The following is a 23,949-nucleotide window of genomic DNA, read 5'->3' on the forward strand; positions in this document are numbered from 1 at the left end:
CTGAAAACCCCCATGAATACCATGAGACACAAAGGGATTCCCCAAAGGTTAATGTGTCATGTGGACTAATGCACGACTGAGTCATTGGGCCTTTCTTTTTTACAAAAATGACAGTCTCATCAGTCGTATACTTAAACATGTTGGAAAACTTCGTATTTCCACAACTAGAAGACCTTCAACGACATGTCTTTTTGCAACAAGATGGTGCACCACCTCATTGGGGTGCCATCATTCGTAGTTCTTTGAATGACCATTTTACAGGAAGATGGATTGGGCGAGGAGGTCCAATTCCTTGGCCACCCAGATCACCTGAATAACACCACTGGACTTTTTCCTTTGGGGATTTGTAAAGGACAATGTTTACAGCCGGTACCTGACGTGAAATTGAATATCGACTTGATATTCTCCGTGCGATAAAGGGGGCACATGTGGAAGTTCATTGACAAGGGTCATGAAACTTTTTGAGTCTATCTAACCATTTATGTTATTAATTTTAATCTATCTTTATTATTTTATAAGTTATTAAACATCAAAATGGGTCCGGGACTTTATAAACACCCTGTATTTTATTTTAGCATAAAACCAGCTGGAGCACCACAAGATTGGGGAGTATGAGTCTCCAGATACTTTAAAAAATGCTGTTCTTGTTGCCAGCTACAATATTTTGTGGTGAGAACAATGAAGGTGATAGCCGCTAATTTGAAGGTTTTCGTATATGGCAAACAGAAAGTGAAATTTTCCAATTAATGCATGTAAAGAAATGTAGAGAAGTGGTAAAAGTTATTGAAAAAGAAAAAATTTCAATTGACGAGTTAGTTGGAATTCTCAACACAACAATTACAACTTTGTATCTGAACAAGAAATTATGTCTGTCTGCACACCTAAAGAGAAAGTATAAAAGTAAAAAACAAAGCAACTTAAACAACTTACATTGAATGAAATGTTTAATAAAATAAACAAATAAATATTAATCTTTTTTTTAAAATTTTGATACCCTTTAAATCATAAATTCTTCACTATTTCATAAATCACGATTTCATATTTCTCCATGCCATTTTACTAGATTTAAACTGATGATCTAATATCCAGAAAAGTCTCAAATCTGGGATTATAGAGGTCCCAATGAGTTCGAATCTTGGACTTATCCAAAATAAAAATTTATAAATGTTGTAAATTTTTTAAAAAATGTTTGACATCAAGTAATTATTGCATTAATAGTTTAAATAAGATGCAAGATAAATATTAAGTTTTGCTATATGTTTTAATTTATGTATGCAAATTTTCACACAGTTTCATTTCATAGGTGGAGAATGAAGAAAATGGCTTAATTATTTTAAAAATTGTAGTAGAATTTCACAAGGCATTTAAACTTTCTTTTAATACTCCTGTAAGTATATACCTCTCATGTTATATTATTTCACATTTTGTTTTCCTTTTATATTTAATATGTTATTATGTTATATGTATCTTATGCATATATGTTTTCTGTTTAGAGGAGATTCTGGCATTCTTCCTTATAGAACAGTTATTTAGAAAATTACCTAAAGTATATGCCCAGTATAATAAATATGCAATTTAAAAGATTGGAATATTTAATCATATTCTAGTATAACTGAGATTTTTCAAAATTTATATATTAAATTTTGCAAAATGTTGAGTTTTATTTTTTAGTGCTTGCGAGAATTTTTAATTTTAATGCAACTGTGATTTTTAATGGTTAAGAATCTCTTTACAGTTTTATATGATATTTATAGGTAATATTTGATGGGATAGTATTATAAGGTCCTAGTTATGAAATATTAAATCAAGGTATGAAATATTAAATCAACTGTATTAGGCTGACAACAACAAGTTTTTACTCCATCTGTAAATATTATGATAAAGTCCTACAAAGTTTTAAATAATCTTTTTTTTTTTTCTCTCTCTAACTGGAAGTGGAGGATTTTGTAAGGAAAATTGGTGCGTATGAGTTATTTCTCAATGAGACATTTAGATATTAGTTGGCCTCTACCATAAAATTAATTTTTGAAAGCAAATAAATCTGAAATCTCTTCCCACTCTGTGATTTTGCAAAGCATATTAAAAAAAAAAACATTCTTTTAAGGTATTTTTAAAATTGATAAATTGATAAGAATATTTGCTTTTTTCTCCTCTGTAACAGGAGTGAGAATGATTCAACTAATAAGATCTAATTGGAAAATGCATTTTTGTTGTTGCTTTTTTAACTCTAAGAATATTAGATACAGCACATTTAGAAAAGATACTTTATGCTATATTTTCCAAACTGATGGCAATATTCACAGACTTACTCCCTTGTAATAGCTTGAGTGAGAATGCTTGATTTGTGTTGATAAGCTATGATTGAAAATACTTTTATTTTTTTAAATACTAAGAATTTTCAAATGCAGCACACTTAGAAAATTTTTTTCATATTATATTTTCCAAATTGATGACAATATTCACAGACTTACTCCCTCATAAAAAGGTTGAGTGAGAATGATTTGTTTTTGCTGATAAGATCTGATTGGAAAATATATTTATTTGCTGTTTCTAATAGAAACAGTAACAGTAAGAGGGTAAGAGTTTTCAAATACCATATTTTTGCATGTAATTATGTAAAAAGTGTTAGTGTTTTAACATCCAAACTTTGAAGATATTTAACAAATTTTGTATTGCACTTAATACCTTTTTTTTTTTTTTTAATTTTTAAGTTGAATAAAGAAAGACATTTATATCTCTTTCTAAGTAACAGATTGAATTATAATTAGTATAATCAGTTTAATCGATGGGAAAATATCACACAGTAGTTAACTGTCCACTCACAAATCGAGTTTATTTTTTTTAATTCATATATAGTTTGGTGATTATTAATTAAAGGAATTTAAATAAATTTTTATAAAATGAGTTTTAAATATATTCTTAACCCTTTTGCTTTAAATGTAATTTATTTAAATTTAAAGAAATTGTAAATGAAACTAATTCCATTTTTTAAACTGAGAAATGCATCAAGGAAAAATTTCAGAAGATAAAATATATTTAGTAGAAATGGCAAATTTGTCGCAAAGTAAATGAAATAAGAGTAGTTAAATCAATTTAAATGTTGATCAGTAGATTTAAGACTGTACATTTAAATACTAAGCTGGCTCAATCTAATGCCAGGTAATTGGCACGTAATAAGTTATTTGTCAATGAGACATTTAGATATTAATTGGCCTCTACCATAAAATTAATTTTTGAAAGCATATAAATCTGAAATCTCTTCCTACTCTGTGATTTTGCAAAGCATTAAAAAAAAAAAAAAATCTTTTAAGATATTTTTAAAATTGATAAGACTATTTGCTATTTTTCTCCTCTGCAACAGGAGTGAGAATGATTCAACTAATAAGATCTAATTTTAAAATGCATTTTTGTTTTTGCTTTTTTAACTCTAAAAATATTAGATACAGCACATTTAGGAAAGATAATTTATGTTATATTTTCCAAACTGATAGCAATATTCACAGACTTACTGCCTTGTAATAGCTTGAGTGAGAATGCTTGGTTTGTGTTGATAAGATCTGATTAAAAATACTTTTGTTTTTTTAAGTAATAAGAACTTTCAAATACAGCACACTTAGAAAATTTTTTTCATATTATATTTTCCAAATTGATGACAGTATTCACAGACTTGCTCCCTTATAAAAAGGTTGAGTGAGAATGATTTGTTTTTGCTGATAAGATCTGATTGGAAAATATATTCATTTGCTGTTTCTCTTATGGTAAGAGTATTCAAATACCATATTTTTGCTTGTAATTATATAAAAAATGTTAACGTTTTAACATCCAAGCACTAAAAATATTTGACAAATTTTGTATTGGTATACTTTAAAAAAAAATTGTGAGTAAAGAAAGACATTCATATGTCTTTTCTAGGTAGCAGATTGAATTATCAATTAATATATTCAGTGTAATCTATGGAAAATGTCAAACAAAAGTTAATTGTCTACTCAAAAAAAATTTTTTTTTCAGATATAGTTTGCTGATTATTAATTTTATAATTTAAATTTATAATATATAATTTGGAATTTAAATAAATTTTTATGAAATGAGTTTTGAATATATTCTTAACCTTTTTGCTTTAAATGTAATTTATTAAAATTTAAAGAAATTGTAAATAAAACTAATCCTGCTTTTTTAAACTGAGAGGTGCATCAAGAAAAAAGTTTCAGAAGATAAAATATATTTAGTAGAAATGGCAAAACAAATTAAATAAGAGTAATTAAATCAATTTAAATGTTGATCAGCAGTTTAAGACTCTACAGTTAAACACTAAGTTACAAGCTGGCTCAAATAATCTAATGCTGGGTAAGTTTAAAGTATTGGTTGCTAGAGCATGCATAGACAAGATACCTGCATTTAGCTAGGGCTGGCAAAAATCAACCACGCAGCACAAATGCCAGGAATTCTCTCTCTCTCAAGATCCAGAAACTTCAGCTGTTCAGAAACACACTGTAAGCTAATTTGTATTCTGGTGAGGAATACAGAAAGAATCAAAGATCAAAAGTATAATAATTCGAATAAGAATGCTATGTCTTTCCCCATCAAAATTTAGGCAATCACAGTAAAGGTCTTTAACTCTTTCAGGACGGGCGTCCCATATACGCATTCCCTTAGAACATCTCTTACAGCTGGGCGTCCCATCCACGCATCGCTAGAGATTGCATTCAGAGGACGCGTGATGCGTATACGCATTTTAAGGTGGAACATTTTTCTGAAGGCCACCAGATGCCATCCTATGTCCATTAATTTTGAAATGAACACAGTTTTAGGTTTCTGACCTTGAGTTTGATATATTCTGCTTGACTTTGGTACTTTACTCATCAGCTCTTGCGAGGGGGGAGGGAAAGCATAAACAGAGGTGAGCTCTTTAAATCGCTGCGTGCTAATGAAAACATTTGCGTGTCTGATTTATATCCAATTCCTCTTTTTATTCTATTTTTTCCTTTGCTATGTATGGTCTTTTAGGGTTAGTATGTGAAGTACTGTTACGTTTTGCATTGCCTTCAGATATATTTCCGTTTCTTCTCTTTTTGTTTCGGAAAGCCTCATCTCCAGTCTATTATGGCGTGAAGGCGCTATTTATCAGAGGAAGAATACCCTCGTATGGTCATTGAACCATTTATTAACGCAGATGAGAGTGATGATTCATTTTCGAAAGAGTTAGAAAGTGATACTTCTCCGTGCTTCGAAATTTACCACACTCAGTCCTCATTTTAAATTTTGTTACTTCTTACTGTAAATAGTCTTTATTGTGTTGTTTTATTAATTTTAAACTTTATTGATGGATCTTATCAATTAAAACTTTGGAATAATTTGAATAGCGCTTCCAAAAATTATTTTACAAGATAAGCAATTTTTTAAGTATATTTTCATGTAAAATAAAGAAAAAAACGTTATTAAGGGCTAATTTTAACATATATAAGAGCTCAAGTAATAATCTAAAATGATACCAAAAATTACGATGCTAGAAGCGAAACTGTTTTTTCCCCCTGTTTTTATTTATTTATTTTATTTATTTTTTTTAAATAAAATTAGGCTTAGCAATGCAAAACCTCCATCCTGTATGCCTTCGATTCCCTTCCGTCCCGCACGAGCGTCTTAAACAAAGGTGTGCCATCGCGAAAATGTTAATGATGTTGCTAAGATTTTAAAATCTAAATCTAATAACATGAGCCAACTTTTACAATCATCTAGTTAAATAGCTAAATAAAGGTTTCTATTGGTACAAAAGTAGGGATTTTCATGCAATCATTATTCACTTTATATCTCGTCTCCTTTCAGAAATCAAAACAAAAAGTAGTTTAGCCAAGAAATGGTAACATTTAGTTTTCAATTCAGTTTCAGAGAACCTTTTAACATTTTACTTACTCTAAACTCAGTTTTCTCATCCGTGCTGTCCAGCATTGTAATGCATGAACACTTCTGTAAATTTGTGCAGAGTTTCAACACTGCCTCCTAAACAAAATCCTAGTTTGTTAATAGCTTTGACACACTAGACCTCAAAAGCACCGTATTTCAAGAATCTGGACCTAATATTCTAAGCTTAAATTTATTAACTCCTTAAGTCTCAGATGGATAGCCTGACTTTTAGCTAACTTCAGTTACACTATGCTAGCTCTTATTTTAAGTCAATGCACCGATTATTCTGTGAAAGTCATCTCCCGTTTGGAAAAAGGAGTACAGGAATGTGTGTTCAAAAAAGCTAGTATAGAAGTTGTAGGGATTTATATTTATTTTGAATAACTAATTTCATTTAATTTTAAGCTTTCCTATAAGCCTTCATTCTTCTAATTGTCAATGCCAGAATATTTAAATTTGGTAACACATGTGAAGGAATGCAAATTCGACATGGGAAAGAAAAAGTTTAAATACCGGGTTTCAGAAGGAAAGTTAGAGAGAGTTAGGCTGTTGCCATCACCTCTGTAGCGTGAGCTTCTAGCTTCGCAGTTATTGCTGGTTTACTTGGCATAACAGCATGTACTTTGCTGCCACTAGTTTTGATACGGGTTTAGGAAACAGGAATATCTGAGACCTGTAGCTTAATTTCTACTATTTGTGAACATCTTTGAATATTTAGTTTGGCTCTGTGATTTCAGTTACTGCCCAAGGGAGGCTTAGTGTGTTAGTGTCGAGTTGATGCATTGTCAATTCTAAAGAGTTCAATAAAGGGTACTTTCGACCCATCTCCCATGTAGTTCCCACACAAATTTAGTACACGTGCAGATGTCACTTAGAAGATAAGCAAGTGGAACCTACAAAGTGACTGAATCATAATTATTTTAAATAGAACATATTCAAATAGAACTGGCCTACAATCACATCCTATAAACTTTTTAAGCAAAGAAGTGTATTTAATTAAAATAAAATGATGAATTTTGTCAGAAACTCTGTTGTTTTTGTAATGACTAATTTTTTAGATTAAAAATTTTTTTGAAAGAAATGGTTTATTAACTGTTTATCAAGTTAATACATTATTTTTGAATTTTATTTAATTTGTTATAAATAGTTATAGAATATTTATCATAGAATACAATCACTTTCTGATAGAAATTATATAATGACTTAAGTTAGGAATTAAATCTAGGATCAACTTTAGATCTGCAGTTGAACACCCATGCTCTGTGCTGTTTAAGTCACTGTGCTGCTGAACCCAAGCATATGCAGGCATATGCAGTAATGATTGATGTCTGGCGGCCGTTGCCGAAATTTTGACCCATGGTCAATGGGCTAATACCTAAGTACTCTTTTCCGGTAGCCTGGTGTAATTTCCACCAGCGTTAGTTTTTTCGTTTTGGTGATGATGCAATAAACTAGCAAGATAAATCATTTCAAAAATAAAACAACATATTTTCATTAAATGAATAATACATTTCATTAATTTTTTTTTACATAAATTTAAGAAATATAAGCTAAAGATGTAAAAAAGTTCTATACTTGGCGATTTATCTCTTGTACCCAGTTAATAGAAAAAGTACCTATATTTTCTGCATTAATTAGTGGATCTGTATATAAATCAACCTCTGTATTTAGCTTTGGAAAAAGTTACAAAAATTCTTGGCTTGTACATGGAAGAATAAATTAGATCTTTTATTTGTTTATTATTTTTTCCCCAAATAACTAGTACATTAAAATTTATGGATGTTTTTCTTATGCCTTAGGTTTTAGAGTATGTACAACTTTTGAAAAAAATATATGCTGATTTCCCAAATCATGTGGATAAGGTGTTTCAGACTCAAAAAGGGTTAAAAGTAAGAGATTTTTCAACAAATAGTTTAGAAGAAATACTTAGAGTAACTTACAGTTCTACTCGTATTGAATGTGAGGGCCAAGCTAATGAAGCTGAAAAAGTTAAAGTGAGTTTTTTGCTTTATCTCTTTGAAACTGTTATAGCTGTTGTGTATAGATACAACTGGATTTAGACTCAATTTGAATCTCTTTATCCCACTGTTACTCTAATTGTCTGCTTTCTGTCTTCTTTTCAAATATTTATTCTCTCTTGATATTGGAAACAGTGTTATGAAACCTAAGTACTGAAGTTATAACATATATCTAGGGTATATTTTTATCTTGGAAAGATTTAATTTCTATCCATGTTTCAAATTTTAGTGTATTTGGTATCTTAAATTAGTAAATGAAATTGCAACTGAATTGGTCATGAGCAAGTTAAATTATAACTGAAGTAAACTGTTCTATAATACTTTAAATTGGATTGTGAAAGCACAGTTACCTTTTGCATGAATATTGTTTGCTTTTCCATTTGTTGCCATTTCCATTTGCAGAAGTTTTAATATATTCTTTTTTCTTTTGATCTAGTCAGGCATGCTAAAAAGAGCATACATTTTTAGTGCAGTTTCAAATAAACAGATGCCTACATTGTTTATTTATAAAGTGCATGATTTCTCATTTTGTGGAGCACAGTTATAATTTTCTAAATACATTACACATAATGCCATTTTAAAATAAATTAAAATGTATATTCATGAAGATAAAATAATTTAATAATGTAATATACTAGTGTGCTGCAACCTTCCTGGCCGAATATAATCGACCCTATGGTTAATGGAGCATACCCAAATAAATTGATAATAAATAAATAAAAATAATAAAAAATAAAATTTTGCATGGAAAGGCATGAAGCTTTTTTAATTTTGATAAAATAGAGAAACAAAAATACAGCTAGAAACATCAAAGCAAAATTCCGAGTGTTCTTCTAGTGCCATTTATAAAGTTCATTAAATCCTTTCCAAATGTAAACTCTTTATTGTGACAGTAGAATTCCTTTATGTCATAGTGTTCAGTAATGTTTTTTATTGCACGATTTCCATGAACTATTACAGTCTTTTAATGTTCTGAATATGTGCATCAGTATAGCCAGTCCCACAACGTTGAAAATACTTCACTGCTTGCTATTATATACAAGGCAGATCTCAAAGTTTAATCCTCTTTTCAAAACACAGTAGAAAAACAGAGAAATGGCACTTAATTTGTAGCTTCTTTACAAAACCTAACTTGCTTAACCGCTTCCCTTACACATTTTTTTGAAAAAAATTGCAAAAAATCATCACATTTTTTTATTTTATTATGAAATACTAGGAAACGAAACAAAAAAAATATATAGGTTTTAAGTTGAATTTTTAATTTTTTACAGGTGTAAAAGCATTTAGTTTTTATATTAGTTTACTATCCCCAGTTATCTCGGGAAAATAAAAAAAAATTAAATATTAGTCGTTGTATAAGAGTGCTGTCCCTTGTTTTACGGGATTATTATCTCTTTTACAGGATTATAGAGAACATTGTCTCATAGGATTTGATTTTTTTTCAGTAGCAGGAATAACATCTGGAAAATGCCTTGAGGTTATAATCACTATCGGAAAAATCATCGCTTTCGCTATCTCGCATCATCGTCATTACTTTACTTTTTTCAAGGCAACTATCATTCTTTATACAGTCAAAAGTCGTTAATTCGGACACCCATAATCCGGACCTCAAAGCTAAAAACTTTCTGCGCATGCGCCGCGTTGACACATGCGCATAGGCGTTTACGCGTGCGCGTAAGACCTTTACGACTACGTATATGCGTGTGCGCAAGTGCAGAATACGTTTTCGCATGCGCGTTTTATGTACAACGGATGGTATAAGCTAAAATTATCTGATTATCTATTTCAGTTAATGTTGATGATTGCGTTGCTCCTTAATCTTCCAATTGGATCCGGCTTATTATTTTTTGCGGACTGTAAGAGCAATTTTATAAAAGTAAACTTGAACTTTTGATTGTGTCAAATAGAATTTCCGATGCTGGAGCTCCCAAAGGATCTACAAAACGAAAGTATGTTTCGATGTTCATCAAACAAAAAGTGGAATTGCTGCAAAAAATGGATAAATACATGAAGAAGGTGACAGAGAGGTTAGTGAAAACGAAAAAATTTCGATTGACAAGTTAGTCGGTATTCTGGGCATAGCAATTACGGGACTTGAACAGCGGAACTTTGTAACTGAACAAGAAATTATGTCTGTTGATAGAATTAAAGAGAAAGTGTTATCACATAAAATGAAGCAACTTAAACAACTTACATTGAAAGAAATGTTTAATAAAGTAAACAAATATTAAGCTTTTTTTTTTGGTAAATTTTGATACCCTTTAGATCATAATTGTTCTTTATTTCATAAATTACGGTTTCATATTTTTAATTTCAGAATTTCTGCATGCCATCTTACGAGATTTAAACTGATGATCTATAATCTGGAAAAAGCGATAATCCGGAATCGCCGAAGTCCCGACGAGTCCGGATTAATGACTTTTGACTGTACATTACTAATCCACAAGCTGACGTGTACTAGATAATAGGGAAAACACGTGACCAGTCCTGCCAAAAGAACCGCGCAACCATCAAAACTTGGCGAATTGCCAATAAAAGCTGAATATTTCCTTTCATTTCCTCCAAGCCGAGTGAAACCGTGATAAAACAAATCGTACTGACAAATTCTGCTTTGCCCGCGTTTTCTCGGGATAATAATTAACTGCAATATATACGAACCCGGGATAACTCAGGATAATCAGGCAAGCGGTTGATGAAGATCAGGGTCACATAAAACCAATGCAAAGTTTTTACAAGGGTGTTTGATAACACGCTTATCTAATATTGGTGATATGTTGCTCTGTCTGGTAACACTGTTAAAAGCAATTTATGGCAAAACATATAAGTACCTTATATTCTGAATTTCATGGGTTTGGGCTGATTTTGCTGTTAGACAAATGAGCATAAGTAACACCAACAAAACCTTATATTCTTTTTGATAGAATTTTTGCTTCTGTTTTCTTCCATATCGTAAAGATTATCTGTTGAATTCTATTCACATCCTTAAACATATTTTTTATTTTTAGAAAATGATGATAGATTTTTCATTTGCATTTTGAAAAGTAACTTATTTAATAATTAATATCTTTTGACATCAAAATTAATAAAAGTAATTTTTCCAGATTTGAATTTCAGAAATATTTAATTTTCAAATTTAAAAAAAAATTCCTTTTTAATGTTTCAAAAATCTTGTAATTTATTTCATGAATTTTCCTCCTGACATTCTTTCAGTCTCCAACAAAATTATACTGTCTGATAAGAAATTACTTTGATTTTCATTTAAAAGAAAAAACTGGAAAAAACCTTTGCTTTCTTTTTTTTATGCATATAAATATTGTCTCCTCTCTCTTTATATGTATATTAACATTATCATATTTTTTTTTTTTTTTTTTAAGCAATATACTCTTATACCAAGAAGTCTCAGATCTTTAAGAGTGTTGACTGAAATACCAATTGTAGTGGTTGTTCTGTATAAAGTCTGCGAGGAAAAACTTTATAAAGAAATTGAGGAGTTTATTCCAATCATTATGGAATTGATTAATCTTGAATCAAATAAAGAAGCGATGTGAGTATTTTTTTTAACTTAAAATATCTTTATTTAATAATTAAAATCTCCCAATTCCTTTTACAATAGAATAGATTAAATCCTTTTCTTTTATATCTATATGGTAGAACTTTTTTTTAGCATTATTTTTGTATGTACATGTGTGACTAGATGAATAAAATTCTTTGTGTTTCTTCTGAGAATCAGTTTTAAAATCAAAATTAAATTATTCTATGATTTTTCCTTATATTGTAAATAAAAATAATATTTTAAAAATATTCTTTATAAAAAGTTCTTAGATGAATAATTCTTGCATCCATACTTTCCATCAATTTAAATAACTTCTGAAGGTCATATGTTCAACAGACATAGGTAGTCTCTCACTTAATCAAAACCATAGGTAGTCTCTCACCTAATCAAAATTTGATTTGTCATTCTAAGTTCGCAATAATAATTGGCATTCTACAAAATCCTGATTTCTGAACTTTTGGATATTTTATGACTGTTGCAGTTTTGTGTTTTGATCTAGGATCTCGTTTATATACTCACACATGTATATAATTCAAAAATCTCATATACATTCAGAAATATCTGGCAAAAATATAAATCATAGAAATTTTGTCCTATTGCCTGATATGTATGCACACCTAGTTTGATGATATTAGGCTCGATCATTCTTTTTCTAGAAAGCTGGGGATAGGTTTATTTTAGCTTGAAACATTATTTACTTTTAAGGAACAATATAATATGAAACTCTTGATTAGGAATAATGTTTTATATTTGCATTCAGTGCTAATTGTTATAAAATTTGTAAAGCAACTTACTGTCTATTTAGAAAAATTAAAAGGAAAAGCTAAATTACATACTGTATAATTACTCACGTTCCTACTATTTTACTGTCTGAAAACCAGGAGGGGGAAGTATGCGGTGTATACTATTTCTGAAGATTTGGCTTTAATCATAATTAAAGGAGAGTAGGTTTGGTTTTCTTTAGTTTTTTTATAACAAAGCACACTAGGGCTATCTGCTAAGAGAAAGATGTCTCTATGGAACACTTTCTAAGAGCAACTTGCTCGTATACACATTACACATGAGGAAAACCATGAAAATGGCCATGCAGCCAGTTCAATAGCCTGGAATTGAACCCACATCGGAACTACCAGTGTTCAGCGACATTATCGCTCGGATACTGATGGACCCCTAGCACATTAAAAAGTATATGCAAAGACACATTATTGTTATTATATTATGTATTTTTTAGAACGTTTCAATTTCAATAATACTCTTTTTACTTTCACAAAATATTTTCTTATTTGTCCATATTTCATTGTTACCATAAATCAGAAGTTTTTAAATCATATTCTGAAAAAAACTAGGAGGAAAAGTGTACAAGGGGAGAGAAACATGAGAGTAAATATGGTATATTTCTATACTACTCCTTTGTTATCAAAATGTTGGTATAAAAAATTTGGGAATATTATATCAGAGCAAATGATAGAATGCCTCTTGATTTCATAGAAGAATCTCCTGATGGGCCATGTTTATCTTAATTAGTATCTGTTAAAAATTGGTAACTTCTGTATGATACTCACTTTTCAAGAATGATATTTTGACTGCATAGTACTTTGCTAGGTATTCTGACTTGAAAGATATTGGTATCAGAGAAACTTCTTTTAGTGTTATTTCTTGTTATGTTGGATTGTAAGATAGTACATGGCTCAAAAGTCCAGTCTGCAAACAGGTTTAAAGAAAAAAAAAAAATTTTTTTTTGCTGTAAATGGTTTTTAATTTTTCTATCGTATTGTGTGCAGTATTATGGTTAGTAAACAGATCTAACATTTTCCATTCACATTATTTGAAGGTATACTTAAAATGCATATTTATAGCCTGGCTTTCATTATGTAGTTTAATATCAGAAAAATTTTGATTTTGATGACTGTTATTTGCTTTTGTGGAGGAAAAAGACAAAGCCTGTTAATTTTTTTCATAAGCTTTTTCTTTTCTCCTTTGTATCTCTATATATTAAGTTTTCCTGAGATCATGCTGCTTAATTTTTTATTGCAAATGTTGCATTTCTTAAAATCTGTTGCTAATGAAATTATAAATATTTCTCTATTTTGCTTTTTACTGTCATATTGTTATTTATGTACCATTAAATTTTATCTCTTTTTATTTATTTATTTTAAACTCTCTCTTTTTTTTTAAAGCAGTCATTTCTTAAGCTTTACCAACATTTGAAGTTTGCACATTACAAATTAGGTGATTAAGTATGCTAGTTTAATGCCTAAGCACAACAGCTTCTTTAGTGAGGAAGTACTTCCCTCCCGTCCTGTCTTGAAAAAACTGCCTTTGCTTGAATAGTAGTTTTAACAGTTTTTTTAAAGGATTTTTTTTGCCAGAATTAATTATTATAGTCTTAATTGCTTTACATTATTTATGTATGCTTTTCATGGGAAATTAATTATAATTAAAGAGAACTGCTGTTGGGGGTGGAAGGACACTCACAGATGCTTTATTACAAAAAAATGTGTGACTGTGCATAAGATATGTCAGACTATTATCATGATTGCAGCCTTGGGACAGGACATCAACCAGGTCATATAAGACTTTCTCTAGCTCAGCTGTCTCTTTCCCATTTCACTACTTATTTTTTTTTTTTTTTTTTACGTATTTTTTACTTATGTACTTTATATTGCACTATTTATTTATTGTATTACTTTTATGCTTTATGTACTCTACTATATTTACACACATTGCAATACCATTCTTGCACCCTCTGTTCCCAAATCTGTAGCCATTGTACAGCCACCTAGCCCTTGTAAGGCCCTGTTTCTCACCCAACTCCTTTAATTCTTCGATAAGCACTGGATAGTGGAGGACGAGAGGCATACACCTGCTTACCTCTGGTAGACGTCAGGTGTCCAGTTTTTCAGTCACCTGTTACCTGTTGGTGGTGGAAGAATGTTTTAAAAAGTATTGTAATAAGTTCTGAAGTACATACAAATGTGAACAAAAATCAGTAATTAAGCTGATTATTATTTAATACAGATGTTGTATTGTTCAAATTTTACTACCCTGAAAATATATGCCAATATACATAGATGATTATTTTATAATTATATGGTAAAGTATTGTAATTAGTTTATTTTTTAATCCAAACATCACTATATGTGTTTTACTAATCTGAATTCTGTATCTTTTCCTACAGGAAAGAACCTAGTTTCAACAAGGATATTCACTTTGATTTTATTGCAGTCCAAGTTAAAGCATTAATGTTCCTGTCATATCTTATACGAACATATGAGGTAACATGCTATTTACATTTTTATGCCATTTGCAAATCAAAAATGAAAATTAATTTGTTGATTTTATTAATTGTTATCTCAAATACAGGAAACGTCTGCTCTTTAGATAATGAATTAAATTGGAAGGAATACTTTGAGTCTGTATATGAGAGTTATTTAACTTGGGGTAAAGGGATCTCTTAGGATGTGTGGTTGGTCATTTAGTACAGTTTGTAAGGTGTAAGAGAAAATAATTTTGATTAAATTGTAAATGTAGAAATAAAAAATTAAAAAATAAAATCTGAAAGATTTCAAATTTTAAAGTCCAAAGGGGCATTAAAGTCATTTTGTGTGTTACCTTTATTTATTAAATATCATGTTCTTCGCACTTAAACCGTAAAATTCATTTAAAGAGCAATATTGCAAAATAATTTTAAATTCAGCATATCTTTAGAATTTCCGATACACAGTCTCACGTGCTGGAGCTAAAAATGTTTTTTCTGTACAACGTAGCCTTTGCTCGCTTTGAAATCCTTGAGTTTGTTAATAAAAAATTCATTAAAGTTTTACAAAATATGAAATCGGTAATAAAACAAATCCCAAATTTCAAATTTGGGCGTCCAGATGCCCATATTCGCAGCAGGATTACATCATTCAAAAATGGCTTTAGGTAACATTGTTCTATCACAATGTGAGAAACATACATACATTTATGCAAATTTTTCATTATTTAATTTCTTCAAATATAATACAGGGCGATAATATTTGGTGGCCACAGTTTGAAAAGTGAAATGTACATTCAAAGTGATTCGATGCAAAATCGTAAAACGACAAAAATAGTCCCTCAGGGACAAAGCCACTTTAAACTAATAAAGAATTTTTTAGTTTGACTTATCAGTTTCCCTTTTTGTATATTTATTATGTATTCCTAAACTAAATTCAAAATATTTTATTCAAAATTTTATTCAAAATTAAATTCAAAATATTAATATATTCAATACATTTTGTAGAACTTTTTTTATAAACTTCATCTTAACACAAAGCAGATTTTGTTCTTGTACGTAAAAAAAAAAAAAAAAAAAAAAAAACTCCAGGTGAACTTTTCATATTTGTGACAGTGGAAATGGATCAGATGGAATTAGATACAAGAGCATAGCTGTCATAAAATTCATGCTTTATTAGAACATATTTTACATTTAAATATTATGCTTATTAATTCTAAATAAAAATAAACTTAGCATTGAATTATTTTATATTCAGATCAATCATTATTATTTTATATTTTTATCAACAGATGATTAACAATTTTTTGTTAATATTTGATGATTTAACGACACATACACACACATAAATGTAACTCAAAAAGTAAAAAAAATGGGAATGAAAAAGAATAAAATTCCATATTAAAAATTTTGAAGGTCCAGCCTAATTTCTTTGGGTTACATTAATGCAAATTAAAGAAAAATTACAAAATTGGTATCAAATATTGTTCACTTCAAGGAGTAAAAACATATAAAATACATAAAATTTGTACATAACAAAACCAAAAGTAATAAAAGTTACAATCTCTTTTGTTTAATGCTTTAAACAGAACTTGTCAAGGAAAAACTGTTTTGAAGCCTTAAACCAAGTTGTTATGAATGATTGATGCATTTTTGATAATATCTTGATAACCTTATTTGATTGTGATTTTAAATGCATTTGTTTGGAAGGCTTTGAAAAGCTTATATATCTTGTATAGGAAGCTATAGTGGGAGGTTGAACTCTTTTATAGGTTTATAAAAATTAAAGAGAGAGAGTTGAGAGTTTACCATTATCCTTAAATAACTGAACTTACGATCAAAATATAAATACTCTTTTGATGTGGGGTGCATTTTGCATGGATGATTGTACCATAAATATTCACCCTGATAAAGTTAGTTATCTTATACACCAAATTTAGGTTTTTCAACCCCTTTTCATAAAATATATCACATTTCATGACACAAGTCCATCATAATTAACGTAACTCTTTCTTATGTTAGTTTCTTACGTTCGCAGTATATAATGCCCAGATTTCTTTTTTGACTACATAATGTTCATAAAAGAAAATATTCTTGTAGTGCAATACTTTCTGGAAGATAAAGAATAAACTTGGTAGCATTAAAAAGAGGCTTGGAAATCCTAACATTTTCCACTCATTTTGGGGAAAAAAATTTGTATCCATTCTTCCAGTTCAGGAATGTTCTGTTTATTCCATATGACAAACTTCCTCATAGTTTAAGCTTTATTAGAGTTCACTGATCAAACACATATAATTCTTTTTCTGTGATGAGTACCTTGGTTAGGTTGTGATGCATTTCTTTCCATTCAATTACCTTCTTTAGTAGAATCTCTTTTGACATTTCAACTGTTTCATTAATCGTGTTGCCACTTCTTATATTTTAAATTAGTTTGAAAGAAATTTTCTGCTGTCTTTAAAACATATTATTTTTTTTAGATTTTGTTCAGTTGTTAAAACATTGCCATTTTCAATTAAGAAAATATTGTTTGAAACAATCAAATCATAACCACAGTGTCATTCAATTTTACTTAAAAGTTTCTTACAACATAGCAGGGCAGTTTTAATGAGAAAGAAACCTGCCAGACGTGCTTAAATTTTTTTATACATAGTTTCAGGTTGTGAGCAGAAATTTACAACTGACTTGTAACAAGAATTTTTATAGTTTTTATTAAAATGGAGCAAATTCGAGATTAAAAATTTGGGCTTTGAGGGGCACATTATCAGGTTGAGGATTGCTGATGATCAAAATTTGGTGGCTCTAGGTGCCACTGTTTTTCCATCATGTGAGGAACACACATGCATACCCATTCTTCATTATTTCATAATACAAAATTTGCATTTTTATAGGGCAGTTGGGAAATGCCATTAAAATGGTAATGTCCTTCCTGCTCAGTAACATATACATGATTAGCCGATATTAGGAAACTGATTTTTAAATTATAAATTACTTTCCAATATGCTTGGATTAATTAAATGTGTATTGCAAAGCTTAGTTTGTTTTCTAAATTAATATATATATAAGCCAAAGTAACAGTGCAAAGGACCTAGCTTTATTTAGCTTTTTAACTTAATAATTTTTAGTGTATATTGCTTGCTTTTATTCCTGTCTGTATGTAAATGTTATTCTATCTGTTTTCCTGTTTTTCATTTCATACTTTTGTTTTAGAATGTTTTGATTAAAAATTAAGCAAATTAGCATGAGGGTTTTTTTTTTTTTTTTTTTTTTTTTTTTTTTTTTTAAATATCAATTCATTATTTTGATTTAGGAGTCTGTGAGTAACAATTCATCTAATTTAGTGAAAGGTGTAGTAGGCCTTTTAAAAGATTCCCCACAAGAAGCAGCTTTGTTAAGAGGAGAACTTCTTCAAGCTCTTCGACATATTTTAGGTTCAAAACTTAGGGAAAGTAAGTTAATTGTTATATATTTGTTAGCACTTTCTTGATGAATTGGTAAATTTTGATAGATTGTTGAAGATGTTAATAACATTTATTAACATTTTTTTCCTACAGAATGATGAATATGTGTTCATATTCAACAAGATTTCATATTTGAGTTAAAATAACATGCCAAAATGTGATTATTGAAAGTACTAAGGCAACATAAATCGGCATAATAATCATAAATTTACAGGACTAGTTTTTAAGGGTTAAATATAGAACATTCTTCTTCAGCTGCAGAAATGGAAATGATGGTGAAAGACAAGTCTATGTGTCTGATGATAAGAATGAGAGAAAGGAATCAAGTTATTGGCACTGATGAAAAATGAAAATAACTATGAAATAATTTCCTTACAGCTGAGGATAAAAGTGGATTGGAATTAGGATCATTAACTGGAACTGAAAGATTTTTATGAATGTGGTTTTTTGAATAATTTTGGCTGCAGAAAAAAATGAAAAATGTAATTTTTCAGATTAACAGTGTCGGGCAACAGAGAATTTATGTATTTCTTTTTCCTTAACATATGCCTCATGTTTCTTAACATGAACTTATTAGGATCTTGTAGTTTTAACAAATGTAAATTAAACAACAGAAGCAAAGAATCTTGTATTATCCCAGGAGTTTATATCTGGAATGGGGTTTTTAAGTATGGAACTGCAAATTTTATTGATGAAAGAAAAAAAGGGGGGGAGGGGGGACTCAGAAGTTGAATTTTTGTAAAATGCTTCCATTTGTGTAGCTAATCATTGGAAAAAGAGATGACCATAGAATTCTTTGAATCTCCTAAAACAAGAGAGTGGTTTTTAGTGTGTTGGTATGAGAATTTTTTAACCACTTGGTCAATAATTTTAAGTGAAGCAAACCTCTGTCAATAGCAACTGCTTTTAATTAATTTAGTTCTTGATCAAGAGCTGACGTGGAGGATTAGACTTGAAGTACTCAGAAAAGTTTGCTCCTCCAATTCTAGAAGTCTCCCGGGTATATAACCCAGTTAATATATTGTAAAATTCTAGCAAGGTGCTGTCGTTAAAAAGAGTTTAATTTTTGTTTTATTATTTGGATTTACTGTCACTAGCTGTAGGGAATAAAGCACCTAAGAGTGTGTAGAGCGAAATTAGTTAAAAAAGTTGTTGGATACTTTTAGTCACAAACGATGGAATAAGCATTCAAAATGAAAGAATTTTGAAACGGGTGAATTAGTTTAAGGAAAGTTAGTTAAGGTCTTTCGTTCAAGGTTACTTCCCTTTTTGTTTGGCAAGAACAAATACTCAAGTATTGCTTATTTTTGTAGGGTATTCCCCCTCATATCCTAAATTGGGATCATCAGTAGATTCCACTGTAAGTTTGGCTATGATCTAAATATCATTTATTGCACTCGCTTTGGAATTGAATATAGTGTGCAGTTTTCTTTTTCATTTCTGGTATACTATTTAACTAATGCTTGCAATATATATTAAAATCATCTAATAGAATAGTAAGATTAGATCAGTTGCATAGTTTTCTACTTCATTATTCTGTGAAATAGAAAAAATTCTCAGAGATTTATGAAGAAAACAGCAAACTGAAACACACCTTAATGTATGCATGTCAAAGGTAAAAAGCATGCTTACAATAGGAAGATAGTTTTGACAAAGAAAAGGCTTTTACTTAGAAACTATTGTTATTTTTAGTGCTTATCAAAGCTTCTTCCTGTGAAAACACATGACAAGTTGTGATGGTTGTTTCTAGAGTTTTATCTGCAGATTTCTAAAAAATTGGCAAATGTAAAAACAAAGCTTCACAATTAAAGATCTGTTAAAGTATGTGACTGGCATAAATTACTGCTTTTTTCAAAACCATAAGATCTGCATTTGAGATGCAACAATTCAGTGAATAATTTGGATTGCCACTAATATGGGTGTTACTATTTATTTTCAGACAGCCATATTTAATTTCATTTCTACAAAGATTCAATTTTAAATCATTATGTGTTTAATTTTTTTTTTTTTTTAGAAGTGATTCGCGGAAAATAATACCTCTTTCGTGTTACAGAATCCTTAATGCATATAAATATGAATTGTCATTCTGTATTCTGTTGCTTAACTTGTAGAGAAATGAATTAGAAAGCACTCATTATTGTATCATCATGTACAGATTAAATGAAGGAAGACATCACAATACAGGTGACAGGTGACAGCAGGACCGGACACCTGAATGGCTTTCATAGACTACTTGGGTACTGCCCATACCCTGCAACTATCTAGAGAACACCCCAAAGGGGCCACACGGAAGTCTCGTGCCAGCGCCCAGACCCAACGCCCGTTTAATCCCAACTGCAGTTCTGCCCTCCAAACACGGGAGATATGAATGCTCTAGGTTACACTTCCATCCAGCTGCCCAGGCCTCAGTATTTATTTGATTCCAAAAAGAAAAGTTAAGGGCCAAACAAGGGCATTGTAGCGATTACATTAACACTTTCCTTGCTGTACTCATACATAATATACATGGCTTTGCATGCTTACACTCAAAAACTTGGTTACGTTAACATTTAAGAACATTTAAGAACACTTAATTATTAACATTAACATTTTAAGAACATACATAAAGATAAGATATTAAAAGATGAGAAAAAGTAACTCTAAAGGTTGTCACTTTCTAGATCTAGTATACAGTACAAAGTCTTTAATCCGGACTCGTCGGGACTTCAGCGATTTCGGATTAGGGGTTTTTCGATCATCAATTTAAATCTGATAAGAGGGCATGCAGAAATTACAAAATTAAAAATATGAAACCATAATTTATGAAATAAAGAGCAATTATGATCTAAAGGGTATCAATATTTACAAAAAAAAAAAAAAGCTTAATATTTATTTGTTTACATTATTAAACATTTCTTTTAATGTAAGTTGTTTAAGTTGCTTTGTTTTTCATGCTAATACTTTTTCTTTAATTGTAAACAGACATAATTTCTTGTTCAGTTCCACTGTTAAAGTCCTGTAATTGCTATGTCGAGGATATAGAATACCGACTAACTTGTCAATCGAAATTATTTCGTTTTCAATAACCTCTCTGTCACTTTCTTCACTATTGGAAGCGGTACATCGAAACATGCTTTCGCTTTGTAGGTCCTTTGGCAACTCCAGAATCGGAAACTCTTTTTGACATAATCAAAAGTTCAAGCTTACTTTTTATAAAATTGCTCTAACAGTCTGCAAAAAATAATAAGCCGGATACAATTAGAAGATTAAGGAAAAACGCAATCTGCAACATTAACTGAAATAGATAATTAGATAAATTTAGCCTGGCCTATACCATCCGTTATACATTAAACGCGCATGCATAAACGTATTATGCGCATGCGTCGATGCATAATGTGTTGACGCATGCACAGAAAGTTTGTAGCTTTGAGGTCTGGATTATAGATCATTCCGGATTATGGACGTCCGGATTAAAGACTTTGTACTGTACTTAACTCAGGTATTGTTTGACGGTTTGCCTTTACACAGTGCAACTATTTGCAATGGTGTACAGACTAAGTACAGAAACAAATGGTGTACAGACTGATACAGAAACATGGTGTACAGACTAAGTACAGAAACAAATGCTAATTTCAAAGTACTATAATACGCATTATTGGTATTATAGTACTTTGAATGGTGTACAGACTAAGTACAGAAACAAATGCTAATTTCAAAGTACTATAATACACATTATTGCGTTGCATATTGCCCACTTGTGCGCTGGTACTATTGGCATCACAATATGCAATTATACACATGAGAATACTCACTTAGAAGGATAACTAAATACAGCAATATTTCACAATACAGTGAAGCATTGAACTAATGTGAAAAGTGTACTTTTGTAAATATATTGAAATTAGATTATGATAAAATTCAGTGCTTTTTATTATGGCCCCCAAAAGCACCAAAATTTTCCATAAATCGGCAACACTATTTTCAAATGACCTCTAGTTCTAATGCTGATCATTTATAGTTTGTGATGAGAACTGTGAATAAGTCACATGTTTTCATGTTCCACATCCTTTTGTTTTTCATATAAAGTTCCTAGTTCTTGTTTGAAATATCATTGCTAATTTTTTTTTTTTTTGTCTTATTTTGCCATTTTTTTAGTACGATGAGTTACACAATTTTGCAACTACCTAATGAGGAAGAGGCCGCCATAAGATTCTTTCGGGACAAAGAAATAATTCATAGCAATACCCTTTGTTCTCCAAGTCATCCAATGAAGTTAACTTTTGACTGAAACGGAGCTCCTATATGGCTTTGTTACGTATATTCTTGCTGTGGGGGAAAAAAAAAAAAAAAAAGAGAGAGAGATTGAGGACCAAACATTGGTTTGAAGGCTCACGTCTTTCTGTCCTCAGTGCCATTTATTTTATCTATCTGTGGTGTCAGGAATTGACATCGATTTAATTTCGCCAACTTCAGTTAGAAATCAGCCATAGTATGTATGACACTAGATCTGAATAACTATTTTAAAGGCTTTTCACAAAAAGAAAAAACAACTTTTCATGACATGTTCTTCTGGAACAGTGGGTATTTTGGGGTTTGTGCCAGGAAAGAAAAGTGTTTTCTGGTCACCGTTTCTGATCATGGTGCTACCGCATTGATAACTGCCATTCAGGGAAACCTCACATATGGCAGCATTATATTTTCATACTTCTGGAAAGGAATTAAGAAATGCTGGATATGAACGTTTCACTGTGAATCACAGTTATAATTTTGTAAACCTCCAAAACTGGATGCGATACCCAAACGGTGGGGCAGCGCTAAATGAAGAAATTAATGTCAGCAAGGCACTGCGTGCCACCATTTAGAGCCATATATGATAGAATTTATGTTGCATCCGCTATATTCAAAAACTGAAATTTTTCTGCGATATTGAATGATATTTGTAATTTTGTGCCACCTGTTTAGATTGAATGTTGTTTTGTTTTATTACTTTTTATTTGTATGTAGAATATTGCAGATTAAAAATTAAAAAGAAAAGGTCACTTTCTTTAAGAATTAAGAAATAAAAAAAATTTACTTTTCTATGGAGATAATTTTTTTACTCTTTACTCTTTACTTTTTTTGAACTCTATTACTATTTCATAATTTTATACTTGGCAGCGATTGGAGGGGGGAAAGGTGCATCTTTAACTGACACCGCTCTAACAGAATAGTACCAAAACTACATATTGATTAAAGCACTTGATGATGCAACCTGAAAAGTTGAAAGTGAAGGAAAAGCATACATTTCAAGAATTGGTTAAGCAGCTTCAAAGTACTGTTTGTAACAGTGCAGCAATTTACTTACTAGCGGGAGAGGAACTGACATTGACTAAATGATCAGAGAAGCAACTCAGCTTTCGAAAATACAACTACTGACCTAGTTTTATGAGAAAGGTGTATTCCGTACATCTAATCTGGCAATCATATAAGTGTATAGATAATCATACAAAATTGTGGAAATGAATAAAAATCTATTTTTACAGAGAAAAAGCAAAACTAGCACAGTTCTGCCAGAATACTGCATATTTGGGGGGTTATGATGAGAAACTGGTGATTTCTTTCTCGCTCACAACTAAGACGACCATGTTCATGTCAAAATTCGTCAACCATGTGCAAAGATTAATGATTTATTCTTACTGTTGGTGAGCACACAAATCAGAGGAAAGCTAAAAGGCAGGTTTTAATGCAATATACTGTCAGCTGTAAATTTAATTTTGTTGATACAACACCAGCTCATATGCATAATGT

At 30.4% G+C, this 23,949-nt stretch overlaps 1 protein-coding gene across 1 annotated transcript in view; it reads left to right on the top strand.

Moving 5' to 3' along the window:
• LOC118193461 (transformation/transcription domain-associated protein-like) overlaps positions 1 to 23,949 on the top strand; it is a 313,501-nt gene that overhangs the window by 40,272 nt on the left and 249,280 nt on the right. Inside the window, exons 6-10 of the mRNA XM_085816144.1 lie at positions 1,304 to 1,387; positions 7,698 to 7,892; positions 11,291 to 11,460; positions 14,648 to 14,744; positions 18,033 to 18,171. Of these exons, the coding sequence (XP_085672270.1) occupies positions 1,304 to 1,387; positions 7,698 to 7,892; positions 11,291 to 11,460; positions 14,648 to 14,744; positions 18,033 to 18,171 (685 nt within the window). The remainder of the gene's footprint in view (positions 1 to 1,303; positions 1,388 to 7,697; positions 7,893 to 11,290; positions 11,461 to 14,647; positions 14,745 to 18,032; positions 18,172 to 23,949) is intronic.

Source organism: Stegodyphus dumicola, chromosome 4 (assembly GCF_044657685.1).
Source record: "Stegodyphus dumicola isolate Sdum_Otavi_A_Nest chromosome 4, ASM4465768v1".
NCBI classification, from domain to species: domain Eukaryota; kingdom Metazoa; phylum Arthropoda; class Arachnida; order Araneae; family Eresidae; genus Stegodyphus; species Stegodyphus dumicola.